The sequence below is a fragment of the Meles meles genome, chromosome 13 (genome assembly GCF_922984935.1).
Source record: "Meles meles chromosome 13, mMelMel3.1 paternal haplotype, whole genome shotgun sequence".
Lineage (NCBI taxonomy): Eukaryota > Metazoa > Chordata > Mammalia > Carnivora > Mustelidae > Meles > Meles meles.
Genome location: NC_060078.1, coordinates 60421262 through 60436460, shown reverse-complemented (window position 1 = coordinate 60436460; position 15199 = coordinate 60421262). Strand labels below are relative to the sequence as shown.

At 37.4% G+C, this 15199-nt stretch overlaps 1 protein-coding gene across 4 annotated transcripts in view; it reads right to left on the bottom strand.

Annotated features, from left to right (window-relative positions):
- The window catches only part of BTRC (beta-transducin repeat containing E3 ubiquitin protein ligase), a 181898-nt gene that overhangs the window by 109100 nt on the left and 57599 nt on the right, over nt 1–15199 (bottom strand). For 2 of the 4 annotated variants that reach the window (XM_046027159.1, XM_046027160.1), the window contains exon 2: nt 7875–7982. The exons of the other annotated variants lie outside the window; for them this stretch is intronic. In XM_046027159.1, the coding sequence (XP_045883115.1) occupies nt 7875–7982 (108 nt within the window). The remainder of the gene's footprint in view (nt 1–7874; nt 7983–15199) is intronic. 4 annotated transcript variants of the gene reach the window in all.

Below are 15199 nucleotides of genomic sequence, written 5' to 3'. Positions count from 1 at the left end.
AAATAAAGACTCTTAATTACTCAGCTATTTTTAAGCACTTTCTCTCTACTGCTCATTCTCATTTAATATCATAGACAATAAGATCACCACTTGCTGAGGATGAGCAAATGATTCCACAATAGTATATCCACTGTTAATCAACAGAAATCCTCTTAATCACCCATATACTTTCCAGGACAAACCAATGGAATGATGAAAATGAAAATATGTTCAAATTAACTATGTCCCCATAGATTCTATTTACACAATATTTTCTGTCACTAGCTTAAAATGTATGGTGTGAAATGTTAATAATCAAACCATCCCAATATTGCGATTTCCATTTGAGTTACTGATGATAACCCAACAAACTCAATAATGATTCCAAGGCTCTTCTTTTTCTATTGTCATAAAATTTTGGCTTTGAAGGTACTTCAAACTTACTAAAGAAGTGCAGTGGTTTCAAAGAAAAAAATACCTTGAAGCTATTACCAGCTCATTTCCTTAAACACATTTGGCAATATTACTAAAATGAGTATTCCTTCTGGGATAACCACTTTGAAGAACTACCTGACCGTCTCTCTTTAAGTTTTTATTTTAATTCCAGTTAGTTAACATACAGTGTCACACTAGTTTCAGGTGTACAATATAGTGATTCAACAGTTCCATACAACACCCAGTGCTCATCACAGCAAGTGCCCTCTTTAATCCCTATCACCTATTCACCCACCACCCCCCACCTTCCCTATGGTAACCAGTTTGTTCTCTATAGTTAAGAGTCTGTTTCTTGGGAGGTGCCAGGGTGGCTCAGTTGGTTAAGTGACTGCCTTCGGCTCAGGTCACATCCTGGCGGAGTCCCAGGATCGAGTCCCACCATTGAGTCCCACATCCGGCTCCCAGCTCAGCAGGGAGTCTGCTTCTCCCTCCACCCTTCTCCCCTCTCATGCACTCTCTCACTCTCCCTCAAATAGGTAAATAAATACAAGCTTTAAAAAAAAAAAAAAAAAAGAGTCCGTTCTTGGTTTGTCTCACTCTCCCTCTTTTATTCCCTTTGCTCATTTGTTCTGTTTCTTAAATTCTACATGAGTGACATCATACATGTATTTGTCTTTCTCTGATTTATTTCACTTAGCATAATCACTCTCTAGCTCCGTCCATGTTGCTGCAAATGGCAAGATTTCATTCTTTTTTATGGATGAGTAATATTCCATTGTGTGTGTGTGTGTGTGTGTGTGTGTGTGTGTATATATATATATATATATACCACATCATCTTTATCCATTCATCAGTTGATGAACACTTTCCATTTGACTTTTTAAGATTTAAAAAAATTTTTATTTTATTTTTTTTATAAACATATAATGTATTTTTATCCCCAGGGGTACAGGTCTGTGAATTGCCAGGTTTACACACTTCACAGCACTCACCATAGCACATACCCTCCCCAATGTCCATAACCCCACCCCCATCTTCCCACCCCCCTCCCCAGAATTTTTTGTTATGTTTTCAACAGAGAGATAGAGAACACAAGTAGGCAGAGCGGCAGGTAGAGGGAAAAGGAGAAGCAGGCTCCCTGCTGAACAGGAGTCCAATGCGGGACTTGATCCCAGGACCCTGGGATCATGACCTGAGCCAAAGGCAGATGCTGAGCCACCCAGACACCCCGACTGTCCTTTTAAAGTTAAAAATATGCTTTATTTTATGACCTGACAATTCCATTCTTAGGCATTTACCAAGAGAAATAAAAACAGATGTCCACAAAAAGACTTATACAAACTGTATCTAGTAGCTTTATTCATAGTAGTCAAAAAAATGGAAATAAGCCAAATCTCTATTAATAGACAAATGGATAAACAAACTGTGGCACAGTAATACAATGGAACATATTCAGCAATAAAAAAGAATAAATTACTGATAGGGTGCCTGGGTGGCTCAGTGGGTTAAGCCGCTGCCTTCGGCTCAGGTCATGATCTCAGGGTCCTGGGATCGAGTCCCGCATCGGGCTCTCTGCTCAGCAGCGAGCCTGCTTCCCTCTCTCTCTCTCTGCCTGCCTCTCTGTCTACTTGTGATCTCTCTCTGTCAAATAAATAAATAAAAATCTTAAAAAAAAAAAAAAGAATAAATTACTGATAAACATAATTAAATGGACAAATCTCAAAAACACTGGTCAAAAGAAAAAGACACAGAAGAATTGGCAAAAACTAAATCGGTGGCAAATCAGAAGAGTCATCGCATAAGTGGTATGAGTACTAACTGGAAGGGCATACAAGGGAACTTTTTTCAGATTATGAAAATGTTCTGTATCTTGAGAATGAGGTTACGTAAATTTGTCAAGCTCATCTGAGAATACACTTTAGATCTGTATATTTCATTGGGTGTAAATTTTACATTAACAAAAATCTAAATGGGTAACCCAAACTACAAAGATGTAAATGTACTAAAATTCTTGTACTTCTAGAAGTAGGAACAGGAAAGAATAGACTGAAGTCCTATATCCATAAATTTAGTTAGGCCGTAATACTGAGCACCTGTGCACACTCTACCTGACAGAATAAATTACTGAATAGAATAAAATCAGAATATAAGCCCATTTCTTCCAATTTTTGCTACATAAGATATAATGATGAGAAAAATAAACATTCACATCTATAGTAATATTGAAAAAAGCAAAAATTTCTCATCAATACCTGAACCAAAAGTAGGCTTCCCTATGATATAAAACTGGGCTACAAGAAATGAAAATAATTAGAATTTATTTAATAGCATATTGTCTTATACTAAGGTGAAAAACAATACTTGCTGAAAGCCTCCAAACCTATCCTCTGTGCATTCTTCTGATACTATAAAACCCATTCATTCTGCCAGACACTGTTCTAAACCTAAATAATTTAATTTTAACAACTGAGGACACACCTGGGTGGCTCAGTCAGTTAAACATCTGCCTTCAGCTCCGGTGGCGATCTCAGGGTCCTGGCATCAAGCCCCGCCATCAGGCTCCCTGCTGAGTGGGGAGTCTCCTTCTCTCTCTCATTCTCCCTCTATGTACTCTCTCTCTCTCTCAAATAAATAAATAAAATCTTAATAATAATAATAATTTTAACAACTCAATGAGATAGATACTATTATCATCCCCATTTTACTGATAAGCAAACTGAGGCAGAAAGGGGTCAAATACTTACCCAAGCCATACCCAGACAGAGCCAGGCTCAAATCTCAAGCAGTCTGGCATCAGGGCCCAAGCTCATAACCACTATACTATAAAACAGCCTTTGATCTGCTTTTCTAAAATGTTTCTTAAGTACCTCTTTTCTGCCTGTGCGACACAATTTAAGTCCTACAAGATACTGCAAGGCCCATATACCTAACTTATTCCTGATTTTTCTAGCAAAATCTCTAAATCAATTTTCCTTCAGATATATCCTAGAAGTAGTAACTTATAAGGAGACTCAAAAGAATTTTTTTTAATAGACTTTTTTTTTTTTTAAAAAAGAACAGAGAAAGTCCCGACAGTGACAGTGAAATTTCAGAATTCTTTTGTACTGACCTAAGATTCATGACTGCTTTAGATCAAATGAGATGAAAATTTGAATTTCTTTGGTACGTTGGTGTCCAAGTCAGATTATTTTAACTTGTATAATTTTTAATTGCATATGATTATCTTTACCATTGATCTAATACAGTTCAATTCATCTGTATTTACCAGGCCCCCAATACTAAAAAGCACTCCACAGAACACTGTGGAGGTCAACTAATAAGAGATTGCTTCTACTTTCAAGGAATTTTCTAGCACAGCATTTCTCATATTAAGCCAGGATATATTAACAACCTAGGTTCTACCAAATTCCCGATTCCTACATCCCAGGGTGAGAAGAAGTATGTGTAGTAATGTAGTAGTACCTCACTGTGGTCTGCTGAACCCAAAGTCACAGTGATTTTTTTTTCTCCCTCATTTTTTCCTATTAGTTTTGTAATTTTAGCTCATATGTAGGTCTATGATCCAGTCTGAGTTAATTTTTGTATATGGTGCCATGTAACAGCTGAAGTTCATATATTGCACATAGATGTCCAATTGTTCCAGCATGATCTGTTGAAAAGATTGAGACCAGTGCATTTTAATGTAACAGAGCACAAAAAGTTCACTGATAGTTTCAGATTCTATACTGCAACTAATCTTCTAAGAAATTACAACTAACTGTAAAGAGTATTAAAATACCTCTCTCTTTTTAAACTATATTATCAGTGTGGCTGGATAGTCTTCATATATTCAAAACAACACATCACAACAGACTGAATGCAGAAACAGAAATGAGAATCCAGCTGTCTTTTATTAATCCAGACATTAAACAAATTTGTAAAAAATGTAATACAATGCCAATCTTAACTAATTTTTTTAGAAAGGTTATTTTTCATAAAGTATTTAATTTGTATTAGCATGTAATGTGGCTTTTTTTAAAAAAGATTTTATTCATTTATTCATGAGAGACACAGAAAAAGAGAAAGGAAAGGCAGAGAGAGAAGCAGGCTCCCTGTGGAGCAAGAAGTCTGATGTGGGACTTGATCCCAGAAACCTGGGATCACGACCCGAGCGGAAGGCAGACATTTAACCAACTGAGCCATCTAGGTGCCTCAGAATGGGTTTATTACAGTTATTTTAAATGAAGTAATAAATTAATACTTAAAAATTTTTCCTCAGTTCTAATCTCAAATAGTAAATACCAATAGATATAACCCACAAAAATAAAAGCACTTTGGTGTCCTCAATAATTTTTAAGAATGCAAAGGAAGTAGTAGACCAACACCAAACTGCCACCATCTCTCTTCAATTACTAAATTACCCTTAGAATAGCTAGAGTAATAGATCTAAATGCAAACTGGGGGCTCCTGGATGGCTCATTTGGTTAAGCGTCTACCTTCTATTCACGTCATGATCTCAGGGTCCTGGGATGGAGCTCCGCATCATGGGGGAGTCTGCTTTTCCCTCTCCCACTCCTGCTCATGCACACACTCGCGTGCGCTCTCAACTAAATAAATAAATCTTTACAAATATTAAAAAGAAAATAAAGGCAAATCTGATCAGGTCAAACTTCTGTTTAAGTCCTTTCAACAGCTTACTGCTCTTCTCAGCATCAAGGCTAAGATGACCCACAAATCCTGCATGATCAAGCTTCCCAGTCTTTCCTAGCTCCATTCTCCTCCTCTGAAATAATAGTCTTTTTTCAGTAGAGTCCTTAAATACACCAAGCTCCACCTGTTCCCAAGGTCTTTGCATTGCCTCTTCCTTAGAACTGAAATGTTTCCCCCTCCTCCCTTTTGCCTAGTTCATTCCTACTCATCCTCAAGACCTTAACTCAAAACTTTATTGCCTGATCTTCCTTATTCCCATCCTTGGATTAGATCAGGTTCTTCTTTTATACATTCTTTTGGCTCTCTGCATATTTCTCTCATAGGATTTTTCAGTTGGGAGTTTATATATGGGGATTATGTGATTTAATACAAATAATTATACATAAAACTATCAAATAAAAATTTGTCTATGTGTCATACGCATTTTTCTAAGATCAATAGTTTATTGGGTTCTCAACAGTTCTCTTCAAATTCTCAAAGGAGTCCATGACCCCTGTGTAGTGAAGATCCAACCTTACCCAAAGACAGGTCTGGCCTCTGCCTTTGGCTACTGGGAGGTGGTATACTGGCCTCTGGAACTTCTTACCTAAGTGGAGTGTCTTTCTTTGCCTGAGGACTTTGGCCATTGGACAAATGTGATTTACAGTGGAGGCTTTGAGCCATACATTATCAGTTCCAATCCTGAGAGGAAATGGGAGAAAGCATTAGTGTGACCTATAGAAGGGGCTAGATATACTAACAGTCAGCCAGGCAGGCAGTTTGTAATTGTGCCCCCAAAATACTCTAGACACCAAAGATTTTGGTAAATTTCCCTAGTTGGCAATACCCTTTGTGTACTGTCATATACTGTGGCCAGGTCATGAATCCATTGGGAGATGATGACAGGAAGTTTTATATTTGGTCTCTTGAGAATCTGCCCATGTCTCTCTTTTTTTTTTTTTTTTTTAAAGATTTTATTTATTTATTTGATAGATCACAAGTAGGCAGAGAGTCAGGCAGAGAGAGAGGGGGAGGGGGGAAGCAGGCTCCCTGCTGAGCAAAGAGCCTGATGCGGGGCTCGATCCCAGGCCCCTGAGATCATGACCTGAGCTGAAGGCAGAGGCTTAACCCGCTGAGCCACCCAGGTGCCCCCATGTGTCTCTTTCTTTTGGCTAATTTTAACCTGCATTCTCGCCCTGTAATAAATTTTAAGTATAATAGCTTTCAGTGAGTCTAGTCCTTTCTAGTGAATTATCAAACATGAATGTGGGTCAAAAAAGAGCCACTTAAAAACACTGAGGAAAAAAATATAATCACAAAATTAATTGGTGTCTGAAATGAAGACAGTCTTGTAGTGACTGTTCTCTTAGACTTTGCAGTTTGGCTAAACTTATTACAATCCCAAAAAGATTAAAAACCACAGGTTAGTCCATGAGATCTTGGAGGGCAGAAACTTCACCAATACGACATGTAACAAAAATTTAAATATTTCAAATAAATTGATACTGTTAGGATAGCAAAATTCTCTAACAACAATAGCAATAATATTAATGATGATGTAGATGATAACAACAGTAGCCATTTACTGCACGCCTTTACTTAGTCCCCATGTACAGACAAGAAACATAAGGATGAGAGTGAAATGACTTGCTCAAGATCATACTAGTGACAAAGACAGGATGTAAGCCCTGATTTAACTAATGTTAAAGCCTATGCACTTTCATGTATTTTATCTCCCAAGACAAGCAAATGAAGTTTAATATTGTGTTTTACAAAGGACAAACAGAAATAAATACCTAGCATTATCACCACTAAAATGGTATTATTAAGGAACAACAACTGTTAGCACAGTTCAGGAATGCAGAACACTTAACTTTCTCTCTTTTAACTAAGACTATAGTCATAAGCATTCTGATGCTTGCTTACAGCTTGCGTTTGAAATTCTTCTAAATAGAATATGAACTACATAGGTTAAAAACAAAGAAAAAGCTAAGCTACGTATTATTATCAAATGCTAAACACAAACTGCAAATGCCTGAGGTGGACAGGTAACATTTCTGCCAAGAAAATCACCAAATATAGTATCCTAATCTGTAAGCTATGGGCATCAAGCTCTTTCTTACATTTTTCTCTACAAATGTTCTATTCTCTCTATAGATTTCTCTCACAACCTAGAATTGTCCTAATAGCCTCTAAGAAAGGCTACCTAGAATCTGTCAGTTCATGCAAGACCAGCTGGACTGTTTCAAGCTGAATATTGTACTCAAGGTCTTAAAAGGCCCTTTCACCTTGAAATTAGACCTGTTAATTAAGAGATAAATAAACACAGATCTTACCCCAAAATATAAAGAGGAGTATAGTAACCAGGAGACACTCTGAATTAGAGCATTTTTGTTTTTAATAATCGTAAGAAAAACACAAGGGGTTCAGGCAACTGGTTGTAATTAATTGGCTTTATGTAGGTCCAGAGTAAACGTTACATAATAAATGCTACTGGTTGAAATTAACTTTAAAATTCACTATCATACTTGTACTAGATATGAAAACCAACAGTCAAGTTGTGCTATATCAATTCTGGCAAACCAATCACAGTAATAAAAATGTCTGAAGAGTGGATCAGTCTGGGTATACATTAAAAATGAATCATTAAAGGAGTACTGAGTCATGTGAAATACAAGCAATATGAAGGAGAGAAAGTGATCATAAGTAAAGCACAGGAAAGAAGGAGGACACACTCGTGAATCAGACACACACTAATGCCCGCAAATAACCCACAGAGACAGAGAAAGTACCTGGAAAGCTGTGAGTGCGCCAGTCCCTGGGTTATACAGGCATCGCAGCGAAGGCATGCTGTCCGCCAGGCTGGAGCAGCCCAGCCACAGAGACCTGGGCATAGAGCACTGCAGAGAGAGGACAACTATGAGATGGGACAGTATGAGACAGGATGGCACAGATTACAGGAACTTTCAAGGCTTGGCTGAATGCAATATTCCAGTTGCAGCTGGCCTTTACGATAGAAACATATTCAAGAAACATACTACTTACTATTTCTAACCCCAGAGAGAACCTTGAAAGGGGCACAGGTGGCCAAAAGGCAAGGGGACAGAAAGGAGGTTATAGGTAAAAACAAAAAAACAAATAGTAAAAATTATTGTCTCTGTTCTTTTATGTTATGAGTCTAAAGGAAATCTACTTCTTAATCCAACTAATCAATTCTTTTCCTCTGTGCACCTCCACTCAATCTACCATAAATTCACCACAGGGTGAATTACCGTACAGACTAAAAAGAAAAAGAATACTTCGTGATAATTTCATTACTAGGAATGGTAAAGTAGCAAACAAAATACAAAAGGGAAGTTGGGGTTTTTTTTTAGAAGGTGGGGAAAAGGGAAAGAGAAAGTATTATACCCCCACAGCAGTTGACAGCAGCCAACTCTGCACAGTTTGCATATGTTTTATGTATCTTGTTAGTCTGCTATTCATTAACCAAAATGCATAGTTACCATAGCAGCTGCCTCTTCCATCTTTCCAGATGGATTGGGGAGGTGAGGTGGGGGCGGGGAGGACAACCCAAACAGAAGGGAAAACAACAACGAAGAAAGAGAGAGAGACAAGGACAGAAAAAGAGAAAGAGAAAAAGAGAACCAAAAGTTGCTGGTATTAAAATCTTCTAAATAAAAAGGTATGAGTGAGTGTAAATATACATATAATGTATTCAGTAGCAAAAAGGGTAAAAATGATTTCTAGTAACACTAATTAAACAGTATTAGTGTTATTGCTCCTATAGTCTTATAAAACACTATCTTTTAGAAGATAGTTCTTCTAGTTTCTTCATTCTTCAAGTTTCTCTAAATGTATTCCAGTCTGAGGATTGGTCCATCTACAATCTAACAGTACTAAAAAAATTAAAAAATTAAATACCTGATCATAGCATATATGAAAACAGCAATACATTATTTTAAAATACAGCAGTCAATACACATAATATTAAACTTGAAACTGTAGGTCTTAAAATATTAAATATCGTCATGGGACTTTTTTATTCTTAAACATTCTAGATACAGAAATTAATATTAGGAAACAAAATATGGTATTCATTGGTCACACACTCTAAAACTGATATAAAGGATAGTCTGCTACAAAGGACTCCAAAAAAGTGATCAGGTCTAGATCATCCTTTGAGGTCATTACTTCCTCGTTTTATAGTTAATGTTGACTAATGCCCAAGAAAAATCGAGGTTTTTATTCGTGATCATGAATTTAGAATGTAGAGAACTAGGAACTGAAATGCTGTCCTACTTAGGTGCTGAACTCTTTTTCCTGCCTCCATCCATCCCTAGGTCATCATGTGGAGACATCAGACTTCAAAGAAGGTTATTTGCTAAACAAATCACTGGATAACACACCAACCACAACAGTTACACTGCTATGAACTAACACAACAATCTCCTAACTTTGTTCACTGTTTCCAGTATTTCTTCACCTCAAGCTATAATACATTTTATGAACAGCAGCTAAATAGAATAATTGTGTTCACCTTACTATCATGTCACCCTCCCCAACAATTCTTAATGGCTCCCTTTAACTACTGAATGAAACCCAAGCACTCTATTGATCTGATCTTTCCCAACTGCCTACATTAACTCACCTCTGTCCTCCCAATTGGCCCTGGTGCTCTAGCTCATAACTAACTTGATGTTTTGTTCAAATACCCATCTTAGTCCCATCCTGTGAACTTGTAATTTCCTTCTCCCTTTCACCCTGCCAATGTACATCTCTCATTTATTTCAACTCTCCTTAGAATTATTTATATTAATCTCAGTCTTCCCAGTAGTTCTTAGGAGGAGAGATGCTCATGTTTTCAGAAGGCAAGGGAGAAGAGAATAAGAATCACTGTTTTGGGGCACCTGGGTGGCTCAGTGGGTTAAAACCTCTGCCTTCGGCTCAGGTCACGATCCCAGGGTCCTGGGATTGAGTTCTGCATCAGGCTCTCTGCTCAGCAGGGAGCCTGCTTCCTCCTCTCTCTCTGCCTGCTTCTCTGCTTACTTGTGATCTCTGTCTGTCAAATAAATAAATAAAAACCTTAAAAAAAATAAAATCATTAATGTAAAAAGCAACAGATTGTAGTTAGTGAGTTTCCCTCATGGTTAATGAGAGACACTGCATATTATTAAGCAGTTGGTTAAAGTTCTGCGGATGCCAGACAGAAGAAAGTCTCATTCTGAAGGTGGGACTGAATTTCAAGAAGTAGGACAGTGAGAAGAAGTGAAAATAAATTTTAAAAGAGAATGAAAATACAGAAGAGAAAAAAGGGAATGGTAGAAAGAAAAAGCAGCAGGCACTGGAGGAGGGCTTCACTTCTCCCCTTCCCTTCAGAAAAGGAAGATGGCTCATGCACTTTTAGCCATACTGAAGACACCTGCATGATCTCTTCCTTTTTATTAAATGTGCATATTTGTTTGTATTTGTGAACACTATTTGCTAAGTGTTTCGGGTATTCCTCTTTGCGATGTTTCATCTCCTTCATTCAATATTGGATCCTGTGTTATTGCTGTAGTATGTCCTTGATTTATATTAAGACTTTCTTTACCATTAGTCATTTTAATTCTCTTCCTCACTCATTCATTCCTATCCTCCACCGAAAGTCCTAAGAATTTGAAAGGACTTACCTCACCCCCTTAAACTAAAATTTCAAAATAAAATTATAATCAATAATGAGCCACAAACACCCAGGAAAGCCACTAGATACACTGGTATGATTTCCAAAATAGCATTAACTTGCAAACACCACACAGAGGATGCATTTTCGGTTATTACAAGACAATTGGTGTGGGTATGAAAGTGCACTTGGATATTCAGATCTGCACATTATCATAAGATTTTATATACTATAGCTCAATTTAAAAACCAATTTTCAAATTGGTTTGTATTGTAACAATTAATCTTACCCATACTGGTAAATGCCACTTAAAAACACTGAGGAAAAAAATATAATCACAAAATTAATGAAACAGGCTATAACTTCTACTCTACCTCTTTCCCTTCTATACATTTAGGAGCATCCTAAAGAAAGGGGGAAATCAAAAGAAATCTGGGCAAGAAGTAACAGGGTAAAAAGGAGTGTCATTTTGGTTACTATTCTTATATATTCTATATATTTCAGGGCCATCCTGGTTCATCAATTTCTGACAAAGATCCAAGACTTTTTTCTGCCCTGCTGTGCTTAATATATAACCCCTTCAAAAAACTGAAAAGCACAAATAGTTTCCTACTTAAAGTTTAGGCTGGAAAATATTTAAATTTCTAAGGTTTTCTCTCTACACTTAAAAATTTTTTTAATTAAAAAAAAAGCAGATTCTAAACTAAACTGCAATCTAGCAACTATATTCTCATGTTTAAATACTTCTATTAACTGTTAAAGGACTCGCAAATAACCTATTCCTTAAATGTTTCTCCTATACAATCTCAAAAGCCACAACAAAGTCTGGATCACCCATGTGCCTTCATCCTATCTACACAGCACATATCTGTCTTCTCAACTCATTCCACACTTGACCTCACTCCAGATAACTCTACTTTGCAAAAATCAAAGAAAGGTGAAGACTATAATAATTTATTACAATTGAAGTTTGTTAGCCAATTGGTGAGTTCACTAGCTTTTGAGAAGCATAAACACAGGATTTAAAAAAAAAATGCTCAAACATGTTTTCTACTAGATGGAAGAATCAGAAAGAGATTGATTGGATTGTTTGTTCTTTGGGTGTTGAGTTTGCTAAGTTCCTTATAGATTTTGGATACTAGCCCTTTATCTGATATGTCGTTTGCAAATATCTTCTCCCATTCTGTCAGTTGTCTTTTGGTTTTGTTAACTGTTTCCTTTGCTGTGCAAAAGCTCTGGATCTTGATGAAATCCCAATAGTTCATTTTTGCCCTTGCTTCCCTTGCCTTTGCCGTTGTTCCTAGGAAGATGTTGCTACGGCTGAGGTCGAAGAGGTTGCTGCCTGCATTCTCCTCAAGGATTTTGATGGATTCCTTTCTCACATTGAGGTCCTTCATCCATTTGGAGATTGAAATGTTGCAACAAAGGGCCTCCAGTGCTTCAAGAAGAATATGCTATCTAGTTCCCTTCAGGTCCAACAGCACAAATTCATTTTCACAGAGAACAGAGAAAACCTTGGCTCCTCCCCCTACGTGGCTGCTTGGAGAAAAGTCGCAGTTTCTCTTCAATGATAGAGGGCCCTGCAGGCAAAGGGCTGGCCTCAGCATTTACTACATGAAAGCTGAATGACAAAATCTCCTAAACTCAGGTCCCTGTTGGTCAACTTCTACGAGTAATAAAAGCTATAATAATCAACAATAAAAAGATTGCTGCATTGAGAGTTTGTGTATCCTTAAGCTATGGAATAGAAGAATTCCCTTTTCACTACTCTATCAACTAAAAAGTCAGTCCAAGAGAATGCAGTATTCCACAGGCCATGTAATATATTCAGACTCTACATATACAAATTCAATGATTGCCTCTTAAGAATCCCAATTTAGTTCAATCACTTCAAAAATGAAACTTCCACCTGTCACATAGGATAGTCATGTCTGCCCAGCCTTACTGCACAAAGTTGTGGTAAAATTAAAAGTGCAAAAAGAAAAAAAAGTAAAGTGATGCCATTACTGAGGCTTCCATGAATGTCGATTGTATTTCAAAACATTCTGGGAAGCCATTATGAACTGCATATTGTTTCTTACCAGAATGGATACACATGGAGTACAAGGAAAGGAGAACCAAAATTTGTCAGGCATAAACTCTGCTAGATCCTTTAAATATCTTGTTTCATTAAATGATTATAAACCCTACCAAAGAGTTATTAATATTTTCACTGTAACAGTAGAGTAAACTCAAGTTCAGAAGAGTTACAGTGACTACATGGCAATAACAGAAGACCCCAATGTGTTTGTCTCCCCTACACTACACCCTAAGACTCACCACTATAAAGACCTGCTGTCAAGAACTCTTTCTTAGAGAGATAAATTAACCTACCAAACAGTAACTGCAAGGAAAATACAATAACATACTAAATTGTATCTGACAATAGCTGCTATATAAGTTTAATTAAAATTTAGAAAAGTTCAGACACAGGCTTTAATTTTATTGTAGCAATTGTTGTTGTATGTAAATTAATTACATATCTGTCTCCTCTACCAGATGGTATTCCTCAGAGATGTGAGACATAGCTTACTTTTTTTTACCTCCAGTATCTGGTCATAGTAGATACTCAATAAAAGTGAGCTTAATGGCAAGAAATCAGAGAGAGCTACATACCAAAAAGAAGGAAGCAATTTTTACTTATGGAATAGGTAAGAATACTGATAAAATAATAACAGGTGCTTTACTGAGACCAATCTTACCAGACTAGAAGGGCTTACTAGAACAGTACTGGAGAAAGCTCTTTTCACAATTATCTTACTCACCTGTAAAACAATCTAGCAAGGTAAACAAGATCCAGAGAGGTCAAGTAAATTAACAAAAGTTGGTAGGCACCTAACAAGCAGTAAAGATGAGATTCGAAACTAGATATTCTGGGTACCTAGGACAGTGTCCCCATAAAAATGGCACTTAAAAAGGACTTAATAGGACTTAACAACTAACTATAAGGAAAGAAGAGGATGAGTCAGAAATAACTGAGTTTTCAAACCTGAATAACTAGAAGGATGGTGGTAGCACTGATAGACACAGTGGAAGGAAGGTGCGCTAGATAAGTTCAGAAATCATTAATATAATAATATACCCCTGGTACGTAAGTACAAATTTGGCATGAAAGCTTGGATATAAACCTGTAAGGATTATATAGATACAGGAAATCACTCTATTCTGTATAAGTTGGAATGCGCTAGGTTAAAAGCATTTGCTGTAAAAATACTAGTGAGTTTTTTTTTTTTTTAGTAAAATTTGATTCCTCTTCCCTTGTCTCCTTTCCTACTTGAAAAATTCAATTCTACAACCATTAAGTGAATATAGGCTAACTAGGCATTAAGCTGAGTGGTAGAAGTGGTTGCAGTGGCCCAATACAGGCTTTTGGAATCCGAGAGGTTTTAAGAAAAGTGTCCCTGAGGAGGAAGAGGCCTGGCATAGAGTTTTAGAACCCTAGCTGATGAGGGGAAAAAAAATCTGCACAAGAGGGTGGCCTGGCATGGGGTACTACAGTCCCAGTGGAATGAGGAAGGCTTCCAGAATGGCAGTGAACAGTAAGATGATGAATGTGATCCCGCAGGGCAGTGCAGGATGGCAAGACAGCTAGGGTTCCCAAAGTGAGCAGAAGACACATTCATTGAGAGTGAAAGGATGGACACTGGCCCAGCACTGAGTTTCACACCCACTGGGATAAACAGGGTGGAGGGGCAATGGCCCAAAACAGTGTTTTATACCCAGTAGGAGAGGATCCCGGTGCAAATAGTAGGAAACCAAAGGGGTAAGGAAAGCATCAACATAGAGTATGGAGTGGGGAATGAAGAGCCTTCTACCAGCAATGGGAGATGAGTTATATAGGAGGATGGATCAAATAAGGGGATAGACCAAATACTGAGGATAATAAGAGCAAGATTTCTCCTAATCAAAAGAGTCACAAATATAGAAAGGAAGAAAAATAGAATGAATGCTGTGCTATTGAACTAGAATTAAAGATATTATTGTGAGCTCAAAGCTTAAAGAAATTTCAAGGTAAATGATATATATGTAAGTGTACCCACATACAGGTTTCCCTTGCCATCCAAAAGCAGAGTGTTCCTGGGGTGCCTGGGTGGCTCAGTCGGTTAAGCATCCAACTCTTGGTTTCAGCTCAGGTCATGATCTCATGGGTCGTGGAGAGCCCTATGTCAAGCTCCCCACTCAGCAGGGAGTCTTCCTTAAGATTCTCTCTCTCTCTCGCTCTCTGTGAAATAGGTAAATCTTTAAAAGAGAGAGAGAGAAAGGGAGAGGGAGAGAGAGAGAGAGAGAGAGAAAAGTACAATGTTCCTATGAAACTTTTCAAAATCCAAAATGGCAGAAAGCAAGGAAGGAACTGCCTTCAGAGATATTTTGTAGTGTTCCCAGACCCAAAAAAATAACCTCTCTTATGATTTTCTGATA